The 16,519-nt window shown below is 42.2% G+C and overlaps 1 protein-coding gene across 1 annotated transcript in view; it reads right to left on the bottom strand.

Annotated features, from left to right (window-relative positions):
• Positions 1 to 16,519, bottom strand: part of b4galt2 (UDP-Gal:betaGlcNAc beta 1,4- galactosyltransferase, polypeptide 2) — a 133,554-nt gene that overhangs the window by 107,039 nt on the left and 9,996 nt on the right. The window contains exon 2 of the mRNA XM_031865118.1: positions 9,115 to 10,085. Within this exon, the coding sequence (XP_031720978.1) occupies positions 9,115 to 9,520 (406 nt within the window). The 5' untranslated portion in view covers positions 9,521 to 10,085. The remainder of the gene's footprint in view (positions 1 to 9,114; positions 10,086 to 16,519) is intronic.

Genomic DNA, 16,519 nt, shown 5'->3' with positions numbered 1-16,519 from the left:
GACCAGCTCCAGCATCAACTCCAAAAAAAAGCTCTTCAACATCAAATCATAGACGGCTAAAGGTCAGCTACTTTCGTTGCATAATCAGAAGGCAAGCTGCTACAACATTGGAAAATACAGTTTTTGTAGCCATGAATATGTTGATGTTGAATGTGTGTGAAAACTCACTAGATTATTGTAAAGCGTTTACCTCTCTTCTCTCTCTCTCTCCTCTCACCCTGTCAAACACTTTCAGCACATTTAAACAGAGTTAAACTTACTAGAAGAACAGTGAACTGTTAATGTGAACTGGAATTAAAATGCAACAATGAATCATTTTTTTATTTCCCTTGGTCCGGACCAAAGCAAAGGAAATCTTCAGTAAGAAATCATGGACAAAATTATTATCAAATCATCAATTATTCTCTTCACTTCATGACCAATCAGATAGAATTCAGGGTGATGGATTATCCCTTATTTAACGTCAGCTAATGCCTCTGATCCCTTCATGCCATCCGGTGTTAACCGCACATCAACGCACAGACACAGATGCATTGAAACAGGCTTGGAGATAAACACATTTAGCAGCTAATACATACTGAGACAATGATAGACGGTCTCACAATAAAGCCAATAAATCATCATCACTAAAGAGTTGAGTTGCTCCGTCATTCACTCTATTGGTACTCAAAAGGCTCAGAGGAATACAGGCCTTTAAAACAAACAATCTCCTCTGTAATGTTTATGGTGAAGACATATGTTGGCCCTGAGATGCAAAATAACAAATTAACATAATAGCAATGATAACAAAATGTCAGACTAGAAAACAAAAAATATTACAGCAAGTTAACACACTCAAAAACACACACAAAACATAAACCAAAGTAGAAAGTAGGGAATTTTTATGTATGCACCATTATTATCCTGCTTTATAGGCACTTGGTTCCAGCTGCCCTCCTTCAGGGATTTAGTATAAAAATACACAATTGTTTTCTTTTCTATTCATTTGTGCTGATTTGCAATTCCCTCCACATCAGCTGACCCTCCTGCACCTACCGTTTGTGACATGGTGTTTGTGCAGCAGGAAGAATACTTTCTCACTCTAACTCTCACCTCCCTTACGTTTCCATTTCTACCTCTACACGTTACAAGCATCACAAAAAAAAGGTGACAAAATGCACCGGACTGATCAGTCGATGCCATATTATGTGCAGCAGAGAGTTTCTCTCTTCCTTTCCTGTTTGCAGTGATCAGGCTAACCCAACCTCACACCCCATGTGCTACTGTTACCTAACAACCAATCAAAACAGTCATCAGCATCTACGCTGTATGCCAGGGCTCCACTATCAGTTTAGTCCAAGAGCCAGTTTAATCAGTGCTGTTCAAGGAGTCTGACAGTGCAGGTTTACACAGAACAGTATGTTTGGATTCTGTCTTTGAAAAATTAATTTGGAAATAAAATTGCGACGAGGTCACAGCAGCCACTGCGCCAAATCAGGCCAGGGGCGTAAAGTGTGGGTGGGGGTTTCTTCCAAACCTACTGCGCCCTTGTTCGGACCGCACCTACCTTCAAACTAGACCTTGATTTTGATCTCATCTACACACCTGTAAAGTTTCAAGGTTGCATCTTGCATGGTTGTAATGCTATCGACAAAATCTGTCCACAGAGTGCAAAAAACAGCTCCTGTGGTAGTTCCTGCTACAGTAGGGCTACGGTCGAAAAGTAAAAAATAACGTCCTGATGTCCTTTCCTAAATCACTTTTCCTTGACCTCGATGGAAAAAGTCATGAGGTGAAGGAAACACGTGAAGGAGTATTCATAAGGCAGTAGGAAAAGACAACCGCGGTGCTCAGGGAACCGGACTACGCTTCCAATGAGCGACGTATTCATGATGAGACAGTGGATGTTATTGATGTCTGCTGTGGTGAAGTTACAATCTTCAGAAGATAGACTGCAAAAATGTTTGCACAATAATGTGAATTTAACCGTTCAATAATATAGCTTTTGTTTTTACAGTTCAATTCATATTGTTTTATAGGCCTGTCTTTGCTTTGTTTAACTTGCATTTATTGTTGTTAATCCCATTTTTTGCTGAACACGGCAAATGTTCCCGCCGTGGGACTAATAAGTATTGTCTTATCTTAAACATGTACATTACCACGGCTGATATTAAAATATAAACACTTGGCAAAGACTGCCAAACACCTTAAAGAACTTTATGTGATAAATATTAATTGAGGGGTAGCACTGTATAAATGTGTACCTCTTACTACTCCTATTCGGACACATATTTATGTTGATAAGTTATGTTCTTTATGAGATTTGTTTCTTGAAGGCTTGCTTTATATACTGTTATATAATTTGTTGTTTTACTTATTTCTTACATGTTCGATATAAATGAATACAAATAAAGGGACGGCATTAACTCCTTTCCTTTGGTAAAGGATGGTCCGATGCATCCTTTGCTTAAGGAGATAAGAAAGGAAGCATTGGAGCATTTAGGGAATTCAACCAGCTCTTGTCACGAGATACTCACGGGTCATTTTACTCATTCAGGAGCCTTCCTGAAGAAGAAACGACTTCTTCGATCGCAGCGTGTTTCCAGGACCACATTGTGCCATGACGACACACACACACACACACACACACACACACACGGTGAAAATATAACAATACAGTAAAAATCAATATTTCTAAAATCTGGATGATGTACTGCATGAATGAGTTGGAAATTGCCAACAGACCAGCCAGACTCTGTGTTGCCTTCACTGCATGCTGCCACAAAGATACTATCTATGGAAATGTCGTTCCCATTCTACAGTCACTGCAGCTGCCTTTTCTAGTCTTTTCATTTGTTTGTGAAATGTTGTTATCTGTTATATTTGTTTCCTCCAGTGTTTACACTGAGGAAAGCACAGTAGCTGATTTTTGTTCCCTCAAAATCTTTTCTCCATCTCGTCTTCCCATTTCCTTTTTGTCTGAACCCGTCAACGTGTGTGAGAAAAAAAAACAGTGTAAGATCTGAGACAGAAAATGAAACTGAGGCAGGTGAGAAAAAAATGAGAGAGAGAGAGCGCGAGAGAGAGAGAGAGTAGTGTGTGTGTGTGTGTGTGTGTGTGTGTGTGCGCATGTGAGAGAGTGTTTTGCCGGATGACAGCAGTGGGGAGGCAGTGTGTGTGTTTTGTCATTTATCATTTGGAGAGCTTGCTTGTTAGAGCACACACATCTTAATAGTCACTCTGAACCGGGAGGACCGAGATGAGAGGAGGCATTTTATTACCCCGTCAAGACTGCAAACACATGCAGCATACAGTATAATGTGAGAGGGTGCAGACATACACGTACAGTGCTAGCTAAACATTTAGGACACACACACACACACACACACACACACACACACACACACACACACACACAGGCATGTTAGAAACACATGCTCCAGTGGACAAACAACAAAACAGGATATTCAGAATATGCACCTATGTATGAATCTTTGCAAATGCGTCTCAAACTACAAGCAATCACACGACTGTGGAACCGCAGCCACACATAAAACGATGATGTTCATTTCATGTATCCCTTGGTGGCTGTTGCACTTTTTTGAGCATCAGCCAGCAGCCAATTCTGGGCACTACAAAGGCCTCGAATTGGCCCAGTGGAAGCATAGCAGCAAAAAGGAGGAATATCTGGTTCTCTGCTAAAAATGATTTTTCAAACATTTAAATAATGTGGGAATTAAAGAATACAGTAATTTAATTTGTTTTCCCATTGGTGACACCTTTGAGTTTGGCCATTAGGGTCCATACGAGAACGGTCAAAGAAGAAGCAAATGGCATGTAAACATACCAGTCAGCCAATGCGGAAAGTGCCTTTAACTTGCATTCATTCTGGTCTTGCACATACTGGACATGATATGATATATGGCAATCATTCAACATACAGCGTCCTACGCATAATCAGCAAGTAGTCACCGGGGTTTAATGATCGTTTTTGTTCTGTGCTGCATCTCTGGGCCTTTAGACGTTCTTCATCGTCCACAGACGCAAACCAACCAATCGACTTCACTCACGCAGCGAGCGGCTTCTTTAAACGAGCCCTGAAGGTGTCCTCTCTAGCCTCATATCACATTTCCTGGATCCACACGGCGTTGGCGAAGATCTAATTCTGCCTTCTGCGACACACGTCATCGGGCTGCTGGGACAAGCTGATGCAACAACACAGTGGCCCGGACAGAGAGGCGGTCGAGGACGTCTCGTTTCACCTTTTGAAAAGGAGTTCCAGCTCATATTTCACAGGATGAAAGCACAGACGCCGCTTCTTTGTATTCAGGTTCTAAATGAAGAGAACGGAGAATGTTGTTGAGGAGATAATGTTTCGAAAAGAAGGGGGAAAAAAAAAGACTCGATAACCAAAATCTGAATAGATGGAAATTACATACCAATTGGTTGGCTAGTAAAAAAGGAAATGATGCTGCAACACGTGGATGGAAACATGCACGCAGCAGAATGGTTCTGTGGAAGGCAGTGAATGGTGCTGAGGAGGGGAAGCAGGGCCGTTTTAATGAAGTTATGGCTGACATTACGTCGTCGAGGGTCCTTCTGCATCCGCGGCCATGACTGCGCCGGCTTCCTCACCGTGTGGGAGTGCACAGCAATGGGTTTCTTAGGTGAACGACCTTGTTTATTGGCTTATTTATTTTTCTCAGAAACACAGGTGAAATACACTCTGGCTCAGGGGGGGAAACTCCAGCGGCCGACTTTATCGGCAAGGGAAGCAACCTGGGCCTTAGATTCCAAACTAGAAGGGCCCCTGACAGCTATAGATTTATGATGATGGGTATACATAAAAAGTGTGCATACATGTTTTTAAATCTCCTTTTCTTTTTCCTTATGTTTTGATGTTTTTAATGGTTTTATGTGAAGCACTTTGAATTGCCTTGAAATGTGCTGTACAAATAAATTTGCCTTGTCTTACAAATCCTAATTTTTAAAAGGACTTGGGGGGCCTGAGTGTTTAGGATTTAGGGGGATTTATTGGCAGAAATGGGAAATAATATTCATAACTATGTTTTCATTAGTGTATTATCACCTCAAGCTAAGCATGGTTGTGCTTTCGTTAGCTTAGAACAGCCCGTCATACTGTATGTAAATAGGTAGCAGTACTCCTCATACAGTGTGTCCGGGACAGGAAAATGCAGACACACGTCACAGTGAAGCAATGACAACATCCGCCTGTTCTACCATAAAGGGGTGTTCGGGCTGCTCTGCTTTACTTGTAGCCACCTGGACGAGAATAAGGAACTCCAAATGGACTATTTTTCTGCAGTAGCACTACGGTAGAGCATGCCATGGAGATAATTCAGGTGGAAAAAAATAACCATTTGTAGGTAATCGACAAAGTATTTCTTTCCGTTCAGTCATTACATTCTTTTCTTGCCTGATGAGGACGGCTCAGGTACATCCTGCTCCGAGTCTAACATCCGGAATTCTGTACAATGTAAGAAGACAGTTAATTCTAAATGAGAAAACCCCTGTAGAGCATCCAATTAAAACAAGGCCTGGGAAATAGTGTTTAGCCTCCCACTGAGCTGCATGCTTATGTGTGTGTGTGTGAGCGCTCAAGCATCCACATGTCATGTGTGTAGGTAGAAGTGATTAATAGGAATAATAAATAATAGGGTTCAGGCTTGAGAATAATTCACACACAAAGACACATACACGGACGTCTGAGCGTACGTACACCAGCTACAAAGGAGAAAATTGCTTATTAAAAACTCACAGATCAAAACCGAACGCATTAAAGCTTGTGTCATCATCCAAAGAAGACTGGAATGCGGCACCTACTTTGTATTTGAGGCTGGTCACACGTCACATAAATCTCAGGTGAAACAGGTGTTTCCTTAACAGGGCAGTGATGAAACTCAAGGGAAAGAAAGAGGGCAGTATAGTAATCAGATAAAAATACATCAATATGAAGACAGAAATACTTTCTTATTTTTCTCTATTTTTGAATTCAAAGACCCCAAAATCAATTTACCAACCTCCTCCAAAAAAAAAATAATTCTACATAATGAGGATAACATGGTAGCGTATCCGGCAATACAAATCAGTGAAATGTTCACTGCCAATGTCATTTTTCTGCTGACAATACATCTACAGCAGCTCACCTGGTAGAGCACGTGCACCATTTATCCAGTATGTGTCCTTACTGTATGTCATCCTCTCTCCACCCTGCGATGCCTGTCACTCTCAAAGTGATCTCTACCCAACTAAGCAGAAACAAAAACTGGATCTGTGCTCTAATTATTATTTTCATTATCAAATGATTTGCAGATGAATTGTTTTGTCCATGAAATAAAACAGTTAGTGTAAAGTCTCATATATTTAAATTGCATGTTCTGCCCAACCAGCAGTCCAATGCAGTTTATTGTTTTAGAATATAAAGAATACGAGCAAATATTCACATTTAAGGAGCTGGAACCAATAGAGTTTTGGCATTTTGCTTAAAAAAACAACAAATTGAAATAATACATTTTCAGAAGAATGACTGATTGACCAACTACTACTTTCTAAGAGACAGGAATGAAATATCTTCTTTTTTTTTTTTTTTGATAAACAGCTGATTTGCATATCACGCATGCCAGGTCACACTAACACACACACACACACACACACACACACACACACACACACACACAGCCAGGATATAAACTGTGGATGCTAGCCACTCATACAGGGAGCACCTGTCAGCTGGTGTTCTGGGACAGCCAAGGGCTTGTTTGTTTGTTTCTCTCTCTCTCTCTCTCTCTCTCTCTCTCTCTCTCTCTCTGTGTGTGTGTATCCATCCAAGGTCCCTCTATTTTTTCCCACAACACCCCCTCACCTCTCCACCTGCCGTCCCTTCCTTCTCTCCATCCCGCCTCTCTGTCCGTCTCATTTCATACACCAACCACCATACCACCCTCCATTAGATCTCCTTCTCTCTTTCTCTGCACCTGTGACTGAACAACAGAGCCGCTCAGTCTTTTCTCTGCCTTCCTGCTCATTACAGCCCCCCCAGGCAGCCACTCCATCACAGAGAGAAGGCAGAGATAAGCTACAAGAGTACACCTGTGTCTGGTGTGAATGCCAAATCCAGAGTCAGTGACAGCCAATTCCAGACCAAATAATGGAATCAGCGACCCTCAGCTTCAGACAAATATACCTGACAGCTGTATCTCCCACTCCCAATTCTAAAGCGCGTTACAAACCTCATTATCAAATGAGAAAAGCAATAAGTTTAAAAAAAGAAAGAAGAGAAAAATGTTGACACTGCCACAATGGTGCTCACGAGGGATTGAGTTAATAAAAAACTAATTTACTGATGGAACAGGTGGAAGAAAATAAGAAAGGTTGTCATTGCATCAGCAGAATGCGGCTGAGCGTTATCTGACATAAGGAAGATGAATCTGTTACATCAACAACTACCTGCAGCAATAACAGGCAGGATACGACTTCTCAATTAGTGATGCGAAGAAAGGAAGAAAAAAAAGGAATAGTGTGAAAAGAAATCAATATATAATCAAACATGTGTGTCAAATCAAATCTGGCTCATTTGCAAGGCCTTAGTAGGCGTTTAGGTCAACGATATCAGCGACTCCTGACTCAGTCCAAGCCCTCCAACAAGTCACGACAACACAACACACCTGAGCAGAAAGTGAAGGGGGAAAGCTGCAAACACAAAATGGCAATTGTAAAACTGTAACAGCGTTTATTTATTTGCTTTTACTCATTAAGCATCAGAGCAAACGTAGAAATCTGTGAGAGGTATGCCATTTGTGTACTTGCACCATGTTTCCTCCATTAGATGACAACACAATGTAGCAGCTTTTCTTCCGGCCTCATTGGTATCAGGATCAGTCGAACAAAAACAGCAGGAATTACTTCCTCTTTCCCGAGCTCTATTATCTGTGAGTATTCATGACAGGGAGCTGTGGCGTGTGTGTGTGTGTGTGTCCACTATGTAATTATAGATTTAGTAAACTAGAGGCTTAGTGTGACTCAATCAACCTCTGATTTGTTGGGTTGACAGATAGTGATGATAATGAGGTGTGTGTGTGTGTGTGTGTGTTCATGCGTGTGTGTAGGTGTGTGTATCAGTGTGCAGAGGAACATGTCTATGATTGAGGGATTGCCTCCACGAGGCCTCACTGTGGCAGCGGCTGAGGCAGCGCCTATAGGGCTGCAGCTATAATCTAACGACAAATTCATTGATTATTCTAAAGATTTTTTGTTTAATTTGCAACTAATTCAACAATTAATTTACCCAAAATAAATATTAAAACTCTCTCAAACGTGACCAGGACCGACTTCAACGTATGTTTTCAAGCAAACGCTGAAACACAGAATAAATAATTTTGGAAGAAAAACTGCCGACCACGATGAAACATCGACACTTTCTACACAGGACACCTGCAAACATCTGCAGCTCCAAGCATCTTAGTTATTTCAACTTGTGTGTTCATTCAAGAAAAATTAAAAGCACAAAAGAAATATGTGTGTAGCGCTCTGGGTGTGTACGTGTACTGCTGTGTGTGTGACTGCATGAATCTCTGCTAATAGCCCCGCTGTGATTCTATAAGGTTGAAATAGCACAGTGTAAATCGTTGACATTAAATCCATTTTATGTTGCCGGCTGACACGGGAAAAACGAAATTACGGCTACACTTGCTCTCCCGCTAATTGGAATTAGACTGAAGATGCATTTATTTACTGAATATAAAATAGTACGCTCCAGTCCGATCAAGGTCTCATCTCTGCTTTTCATGACACTAATCAATGATCTGCAAATCCTGCTTTAATGATCAGTTTCACCACAGAAAGGAGCGGAGAAGTCTGCAAACATCTGCTTCACCTGCCGTTTCTGTTTTCGACAAGACCACGCCCCCAACATCTGCAGACTGCTGGCTAGTTAGCGTCGCATAAAATCCACTCCTAAAATCGGGAACCACCCGGAGTCACGACAGTTTGGTAAACTGCGACAGGTGCGCATAATATATACTCATTACAGTTTGTGTGACTGTTGTGACTCCAGCTCTACAGTAGCTTTCATCTACGTTACTTTTTGGAGGAGTACCCGATGACATCAATACTCACCGAGGCCGGGCGGGTTCTCGGGGCACGGCGGCAGCGGTTTGGGAGAAGGCGTCTGATTGGTCTCGGGCTGCACACTCGGCACCAGCTGCTCCCCCGTGGCCAGGTAGCTGGCTAGCGTCGCGTTGGGCCTGGAGAGGTTGTAGTAGTAGTAGTGGTGCCCGCTCCCTGCTGCCCCGCTGACGTTAGTCCTGGATCCGTTACGGCCGTTGTTGAAGCGGCTGAAGAGGTCGAAGCGCTGCGAGTAGACATCGAAGTACAGGATCATCATGATGAGGAAGTGGAGCAGGCAGAGCAGCAGCACGCCTTTACAGATGCGCTCCAGAGTCCGGCCCAACATCAGCCGGGTCATGGCCGAGGAAGATGACCGCCAGCCTCGAAAACGCTGGCGCGACGCGGCTACAGACATGTGCTCATCCTGACGGCTGCTATTAGATCTCTGATAAGGACATGTGGTGAGCTGATACCCGACTATCTGACTTCTACAGGGATCGTGGGGTCACTCATGAGGATAAGGAGGCCACGCAGGCGGCTACACCTAAAGTCTGAGTCGCCAGCTTGTTTCTGGTGCGTCCCCAGATTCCCAGCATGACAAACGCACTAAAATGTTGTAATCGGCCTCAATCCCTGAGTGAGATAGTCCAGTAACTCAAACACAAACTGTCTGAACTGTAGATATAGCCAATAAGTTCTAATCTAAGACATAAGGCCCCGATATCAGATCAATCTTCACTGATATGGACATGCGATCACATGTTGGGTTTGTCACTATCCCAGTGTCAAGAAGCTGCTGCAGCCATGTGGTGTCCAGATGTTAAAAACCTGTCCAATTAGTCCAACGACTAATGCTTAAAACTTCCAATCGCTCATCGATCGATCCTTCAGTCCAGACGTCCTCTTCTTGTGGCATCAGGTCAGTCAGACTCACTTTGTCCTCTTTTCTGGACGTCTTGGGCCATGAAAGTCTCAGGCACCTAAAGGAAAATAAAAGACAAAGAATAAATTAGGAGGAAGCATTTAAATGACATTAAACACAATTTAATTACACTAATTTATCAAATGTTTAAGTCAAAAGATGGCTGTGTGCTGTTAATGTTTTGACGGCTGACTTAAACCAATGCAGGTGAAGTGCCATTAATCATATCTGTGCATATTCACTGAACACAGCGACTTCGCTGTTAAGAATCCAACCCGACATCGTTGCTCTCCATCTGGCATTTCATGAGTATTCAGTGTATTTGTTCTCATTCGATGAGCCCGGTTGAAGAGCAGCTAAAAACAATCCCGGAGTTCACTCTCGGTAGAAAAAGAAGTACACATTTGACAGAAACGGAACCGAATGTGAACACATCAACAGAGAAGACAAACAAGAAGCTCTGAATGGGGCTTTTTAGCCGAATTGACATACACAGTCAATTTTCCAGTCAAGTGGTTTAAAAAGCATTTTATGGTGGAAAGAGACGGCAAGAGGGAGTACACAATCCAGTGAACACATGAGCAGGGGAGAGAAACGGGGGGGGCACTTAGAGCTTTCCCACAGGCAGTGCTTATTGTAGCTTTATGGCTTTTCAAATCAATGAGGGAAAATAAGAAGATGAGGTTGAAGTAGACGATAAAAACACTGACCGACACCAGACTTTCTCATAAAAACCAACAGAGTCACAGAGTAAGAAAGAGGGGGGGGGGGGGTGTTAAAATACAGATTCTGGTTCTTGGAAGAGGATAATGAATGCTTTTACCGTGGTACTCAGTATCACAGATCTCACCTGGGAGAATCCCTAAAATGTGGCAAATGTAAGATATTTGCAAAATATTTTGCCTTTTAATGATTTATTCTACTTCTGGTCATTTTGTTCCCACATATCCGATAGTTCGGCAAAATACTGTTGAATGGAATTTGGTGTCAAACTTCTAATCTCTTTTGGTACCAACAGAAGTTTGTAGCACCAAGTATTTGATACCGTCAACAGCCAAAAGCTGGCATTAATAGTCTGATTCACAGCTCGCTTTACTTATTCTGTGATCAGAAAGCTTCTGACTGAAATTAATAAAATCTAATTATACTAAGCGCAACTCTTAAACTGTCAAATAACATCTCAATCCATTGAGGTAAAATGCAGCATTAACTAGGATCTGTGCTCGACTGGTTGGGTGAGTTTCTATGTTGCTTCTTGAGGCAAAGTGCAGATAGTTGAAATATATGTTTAGTTACTGACCCACTGCCTGTCCAGAAAGTTTACTGCCTCTCCGCTGTAGCTCTCTTTTGTCTGTGGGCAGCAAAGTTGAGACTGCCAAGACTCTGTGTCTGTGTGTGTGTGTGTGTGTGTGTGTACAACTTGATGAGATGGATTTCTGCTTACGTGGACGTCGCACACCAGTCGCACCGTAATGCTTGTGCAGGTCAGGATTTATTTCCTGGCCATGTTGCCTCTTCGGTGACTAAACAGGCGTTTAATGCATCAGGGGTGAATTCATGACATGTAGCGAGGCAGTCGGACGGATAATCAGTCACACGGACAGACAGAGGAGCCTTGCCCCATTTTCTGCCCTCGGTGTCCAACAGGTGTTGAGCCATGTGGCAGTGATGGTGCAGCGCGGCACTTCTGTTTTGCTCCGGATGACCGGCTGCACAGTACTCATCAGAGATCAATGTCGATACAACACACGTCAAGTGCTTTTTCTCACATGTGAGGTATGAAAACGAAGCCCAGGAGGATTGAATCCATCTGCACCCCTGCCTCCTTATTTGTTGACATTTCGCTCAACTGACTTTCCTCAAGGCAACAAGTGCCATCTTGGGATTTCGTTTTTTGTTTTTTTTTTGGTCTTGAAAAAGGTCGGCAGACCGGAACAAAAAGACGATAAAAACAGTGCAGAGGAAATCTGTTGTCTTTCACTTGCTCCCGGCTCCCTTTAGTTCCTTTCTCTCTCTGAGTCACCTCACTGGGATTGTATAACTTCATATGTAAATGTCACCAACAGAGTCAGGAATGAGTCTGTGAAGTCTTTGAAGCTTGTACGTCATGGACCAATGAGAGGAGACCCATTATGTAGCTTATTCAAGGATCCCTGAAACTCCTTTTTTGAACAACAGCAATATGTCTCACAACGGTCCCTTCATATCATGTCCGCCGATGGAAACCCACATTGAATCCTCATCTCCATTCAGTTTCAAGGCAGTTTCTACATGAGCAGGACAACGACTGGACAGTGCAGACTGAACCTAACCCTATAACTGAAACCAAAGACAGATTATAAACAAAAACGATTATGGAGCGGTGGAAAAATGTGGCTAAAAAAGGTACAACTTAAACCAAACAAGGACACAATACTTGCCTAGTTTCAACAGAGGTAAGTCCCAATGTGGCCAATATCTGAAATTCATAAGGATTTGGGTGTTTCCTCTACCACAGAGGGCAGTGGGCTCACTAATCTCTATGTGAAGCTGCAGGGAGGGCAGCCTCCTCCATCACGGAGGTTAACAACCGTGCTAACTCATTGTTCCATGAGTTGGGGATTAATTATAATACTGCAAGGGAGACCGTGAAAGAGGATATGGTCAAACTGAGGTAGTGGGATCAAGAGGTGACACCAGGGTTTGCATTCATTACCTATTTTTTTTTTGTTTAAAAGAAGCTATTACAATTAAATTAAATAGCTTAGCATAAAGAATGGACACAGAGGGAAACAGCTGGCCTTGTTCTGTCCAAAGGTAAAAAAAACAAAAAAAAACCTACCAGCAACTCTAAATCTCAATAACCACACATCATCACGTTATCATCTCTACCACGCCATCACTCCTCTGCAGTCCAAATATGGTCACTTACGTTCACTGAATGCAAAAAAGCAAGATGGCGATGGTCAAAATGCCGAACTCGAGGCTTCATAACCGCGGTCTATAAACCAGTGGGTGACGGCACGACGACTACATCCACTCCTTGTGTATACAGTCTATTAGTCATTAGTGCTGAAACTGTCAGCTGCTTTTATCTTGTTGGTATCGTTGAAATGTAAAGTTAAACGTGACAACTTTCTCTACAGAACATCTCCAGTCAGGACGATGTTTTCACATATAAGAGCTGGGTACAAAATGAAAGAGAAGACGGTTTCAAGCAGCGCTTCAACCAGAATTTAAGATGTTTCTTCACCGAAGTTTGAAATAGAATATTAAAATATACGGAGGTCAACTGACCTCAGAAAGAGAGGGGAAAGACAACTAAACATGAAACTTAACAGAGTGTCATTTCGATGTCATGTTTGCAAATGTAGGGGGAATATATATGTCAATGTTAATGTGTCTTTCTTGGTTTCGTGTGTTGCTCTTGATCATCCCACTCCTCTGTTCTTGACGAGCTAGAAGCCAAATGAGCTCTTTGAACTCGTCATTTAAATATGGACCGGTGCCCTTATGAGACATTGTCAAATACTGTCCTAATGCAGCCTTCAGGCTTTCCATGAGTACGGTGCTACATTTATCACAACATAAAAACATTTATCCAATGACACTAACACACAGTCGGAGGGGAAACACTGTGATGCATCTTTAAGTGAGACTTGAAGGAAAAAACCATTTGGGGATTTTTTTTTTTTCCCCCGTTTCACCTGAGTAACATCTCTTTGTTTTGCACTTTTGAATTGATATGTTGAAATGCGCCGCCGGGGGAAACTCTTCACACCTTTTCAGGTTGGTTGCCATCAGCTGGGACAGGAAGCACAGGGATTGTACATTTCCAAAAAACGCTCTCTTTGCACAGCACTGCATTTGTCATCAGGAAATAAACAGTATGTTCAGGAAGCGCCAGTCGGTGGAGGGAAATATTGTGACTATTTGGGGCACAACGGAGTGCATGAGGACAGCAGAAAACAAGCTTCACTTGATAAAACTACTGATTCTATCACCGCATGCATTCATGCAACTTGCCATCTGTAGGTTGAAATGTTATTTTTATGGTCAAGAGAAAATAAAGTAGGCATAAATACGGCAATGAAAACTAATGTTTGAGATCTCTCAAAGCCAGAGGCCGAAGAACTTGAATCTAGATCCTTGTCTTCCAAATGTAAAATCTGAATGTTCTCTTTTTTCTTTGTCTTCATTTAGTATCTTATTATTGATCTGAAAATGTGCTTCTTTTCTTAAAAAAAGCTCTTCTGAATGTTAAACTTTTGATTTTTTTTTTGTCAAGTTCATCCTTTAAGGTGCAGCCCTGAAATTTACATTTGAATAACACTGCGGGGCTTAGTTATAGTCCTGTGGTTTCAGGCTTTGTGACCCTCACAGACCTGAGTGAGACATAGAATAGAATACAATAGAGGACTTCCTGTCATGAGTGGAACTTTACAGCTTTTTAGCCCTGAAACGCTACACAGAGGATACACAGACGTAAGATTAACTCCAAGGATATAACACATGTAGATGATTTGGCGATGAACAATTTCGAAAAAATACGGATCTGCAGTTATTTTGACTGATATTGCAATATGGTTTGTGACATTGGAGGGAATGTTAATGTTTTTCCATGAAAATGAGAATAATGAAAATATTAAAAAAATTAAAATGATGTGAGTTATAGTGAGATTTTTGCTTGGATCAGTACCAAACAAAGATATGTCCTCAAGTCTGTCGAACATTATTTAATAATAAAATGGTATTTTGACACACATTTTGCCTTTAACAGATACTGCGAGTCGGCCATATTGAGATTCGATACGATAAACTGTGCAGCCCTAACATGATCCAGTGACAGTGTGTATCTGTTCAAACCCAATCTGTCACAAAGTGCAGTCAGCCAAGTCCAGGCGTTAGGTTGCAGTGTATAGGCTGACACACCTCAGCGGGCACATGAGCATCCGCAGGCTTTAAAAGGACCTCTTTAAGACACTGTACTTGTTTAATAATTCCTGTTCTTGTCACATAAATGTAACGGATGCCTCACTTTCAGACTTAACACACTCTCTCTCACACACACACACACACACACACACACACACACACACACACGTATCAAAAAGTGCATTCAGATGAAGTGCCAACTAAAGCTCGCAGAACGTCGACAACATCTGTATCTTAAAATTTTAATTGGTTGCCAGACGGGTGGCCAGACTGGTAATTTGTGAGGGTACATAATTCATCGAGTCGAGAGCGAGCCTATGCTGGAAGGAGAGATGATCTGTGGCTGAACTCGGGTGCTTTTCATGTGAAGGGACAACTCAATACGTCGTGATGTTGAGCAGCAATGTCTGCCACACACAGTCACATTAGGATTTTATCCTTTTATAAGTCCCAATGACCACATTTACAGCAATGAACAGGAATCATGCCAGTCTCCTCCGCTGGTCAGATGGTTTCATTTAAAGTTTAGTCAGAGAGCCGCTCGAGAGACTTTTAATCCTCCGCTGTTAACCGCTGCTCTGCTCCACTGGAACACGTGTGGGTTGAGTTCAGCTTTAGATGCAGTATAAGCAGGGCCAAAGGGTCAGAATTATCTATTACAGGCATACAGTGACATACTTTTTCATTTTCTTTAATTCATGGAACTTTTAAAAGCAGTGCAGATGGATTGGCATCTTTGTATAAAAGCCATCAATGACTTTTACTGCAGTTAGTTTTTTTTTTGGTTGATTCCAGATAAGTCTAATGTTGCGCAATCATAATGAAAAACTCCTCTGGTTTTCTTCCAACACATTCTATTGTTTCTTTACAATCTCCACCTGTTCTCTCAGCTGTTCTCACACCTGTGTCAGGCCCGCCTGCCTCCCAGGTGAGTCTCAGCCAGGTAACATAACGCTTCACAGGCTCCACATCGACCATCCAACGCAGAATTACCTTCACTAAAAAAATGACCTTTTAACAATTTATGCAAGGAGGTTTTAGGGTGAGCTACAGAGCAGCCACCCTGGAGCTGTGAGGAGATCAGTGTCATGCTCAAGGGCACACAAACAACCGCGCTCACCCTGCCTGATGCACATGGCAGAAGATCAAAGAGGGATGAAATGATGGAGGCTGAGCATTAGGATCGAGAGAAAGCTGTGAATCAGGTGTAGATGCAAAAAAAACAAAAAAAAAACAGAAACATCAATCTTTGTCTGCAGAGGGATGAATTGAAGATGGGCTGTTTGAATGTTAAGTAATACAGTTGTACTGCCTGAGGTCGACTCCTCCACATAATGTATTTCTATCTATTTAGTATCAGAGAGCTCGTCAAATGAACAAAGAATATGAGAACACGGGCCTTGATTTTCCTGTCAGTAACATCACCATTGATCATTTGTAATAAGGTTTAATGCAAGAGCAGAAGGCTGCTCTTTCCCAGCAGCACTGAGAGATGCTTCACACACACACACACACACACACACACACACACACACACACACACACACACACACACACACACACACACACACACCTACA

The sequence above is a fragment of the Anarrhichthys ocellatus genome, unplaced genomic scaffold (genome assembly GCF_004355925.1).
Source record: "Anarrhichthys ocellatus isolate YVR2014 unplaced genomic scaffold, GSC_Weel_1.0 scaffold32, whole genome shotgun sequence".
Taxonomy (NCBI): Eukaryota; Metazoa; Chordata; class Actinopteri; order Perciformes; family Anarhichadidae; genus Anarrhichthys; species Anarrhichthys ocellatus.
Note: the sequence above shows the minus strand (reverse complement) of the source record. Positions and strands in the feature narration are given on the sequence as shown.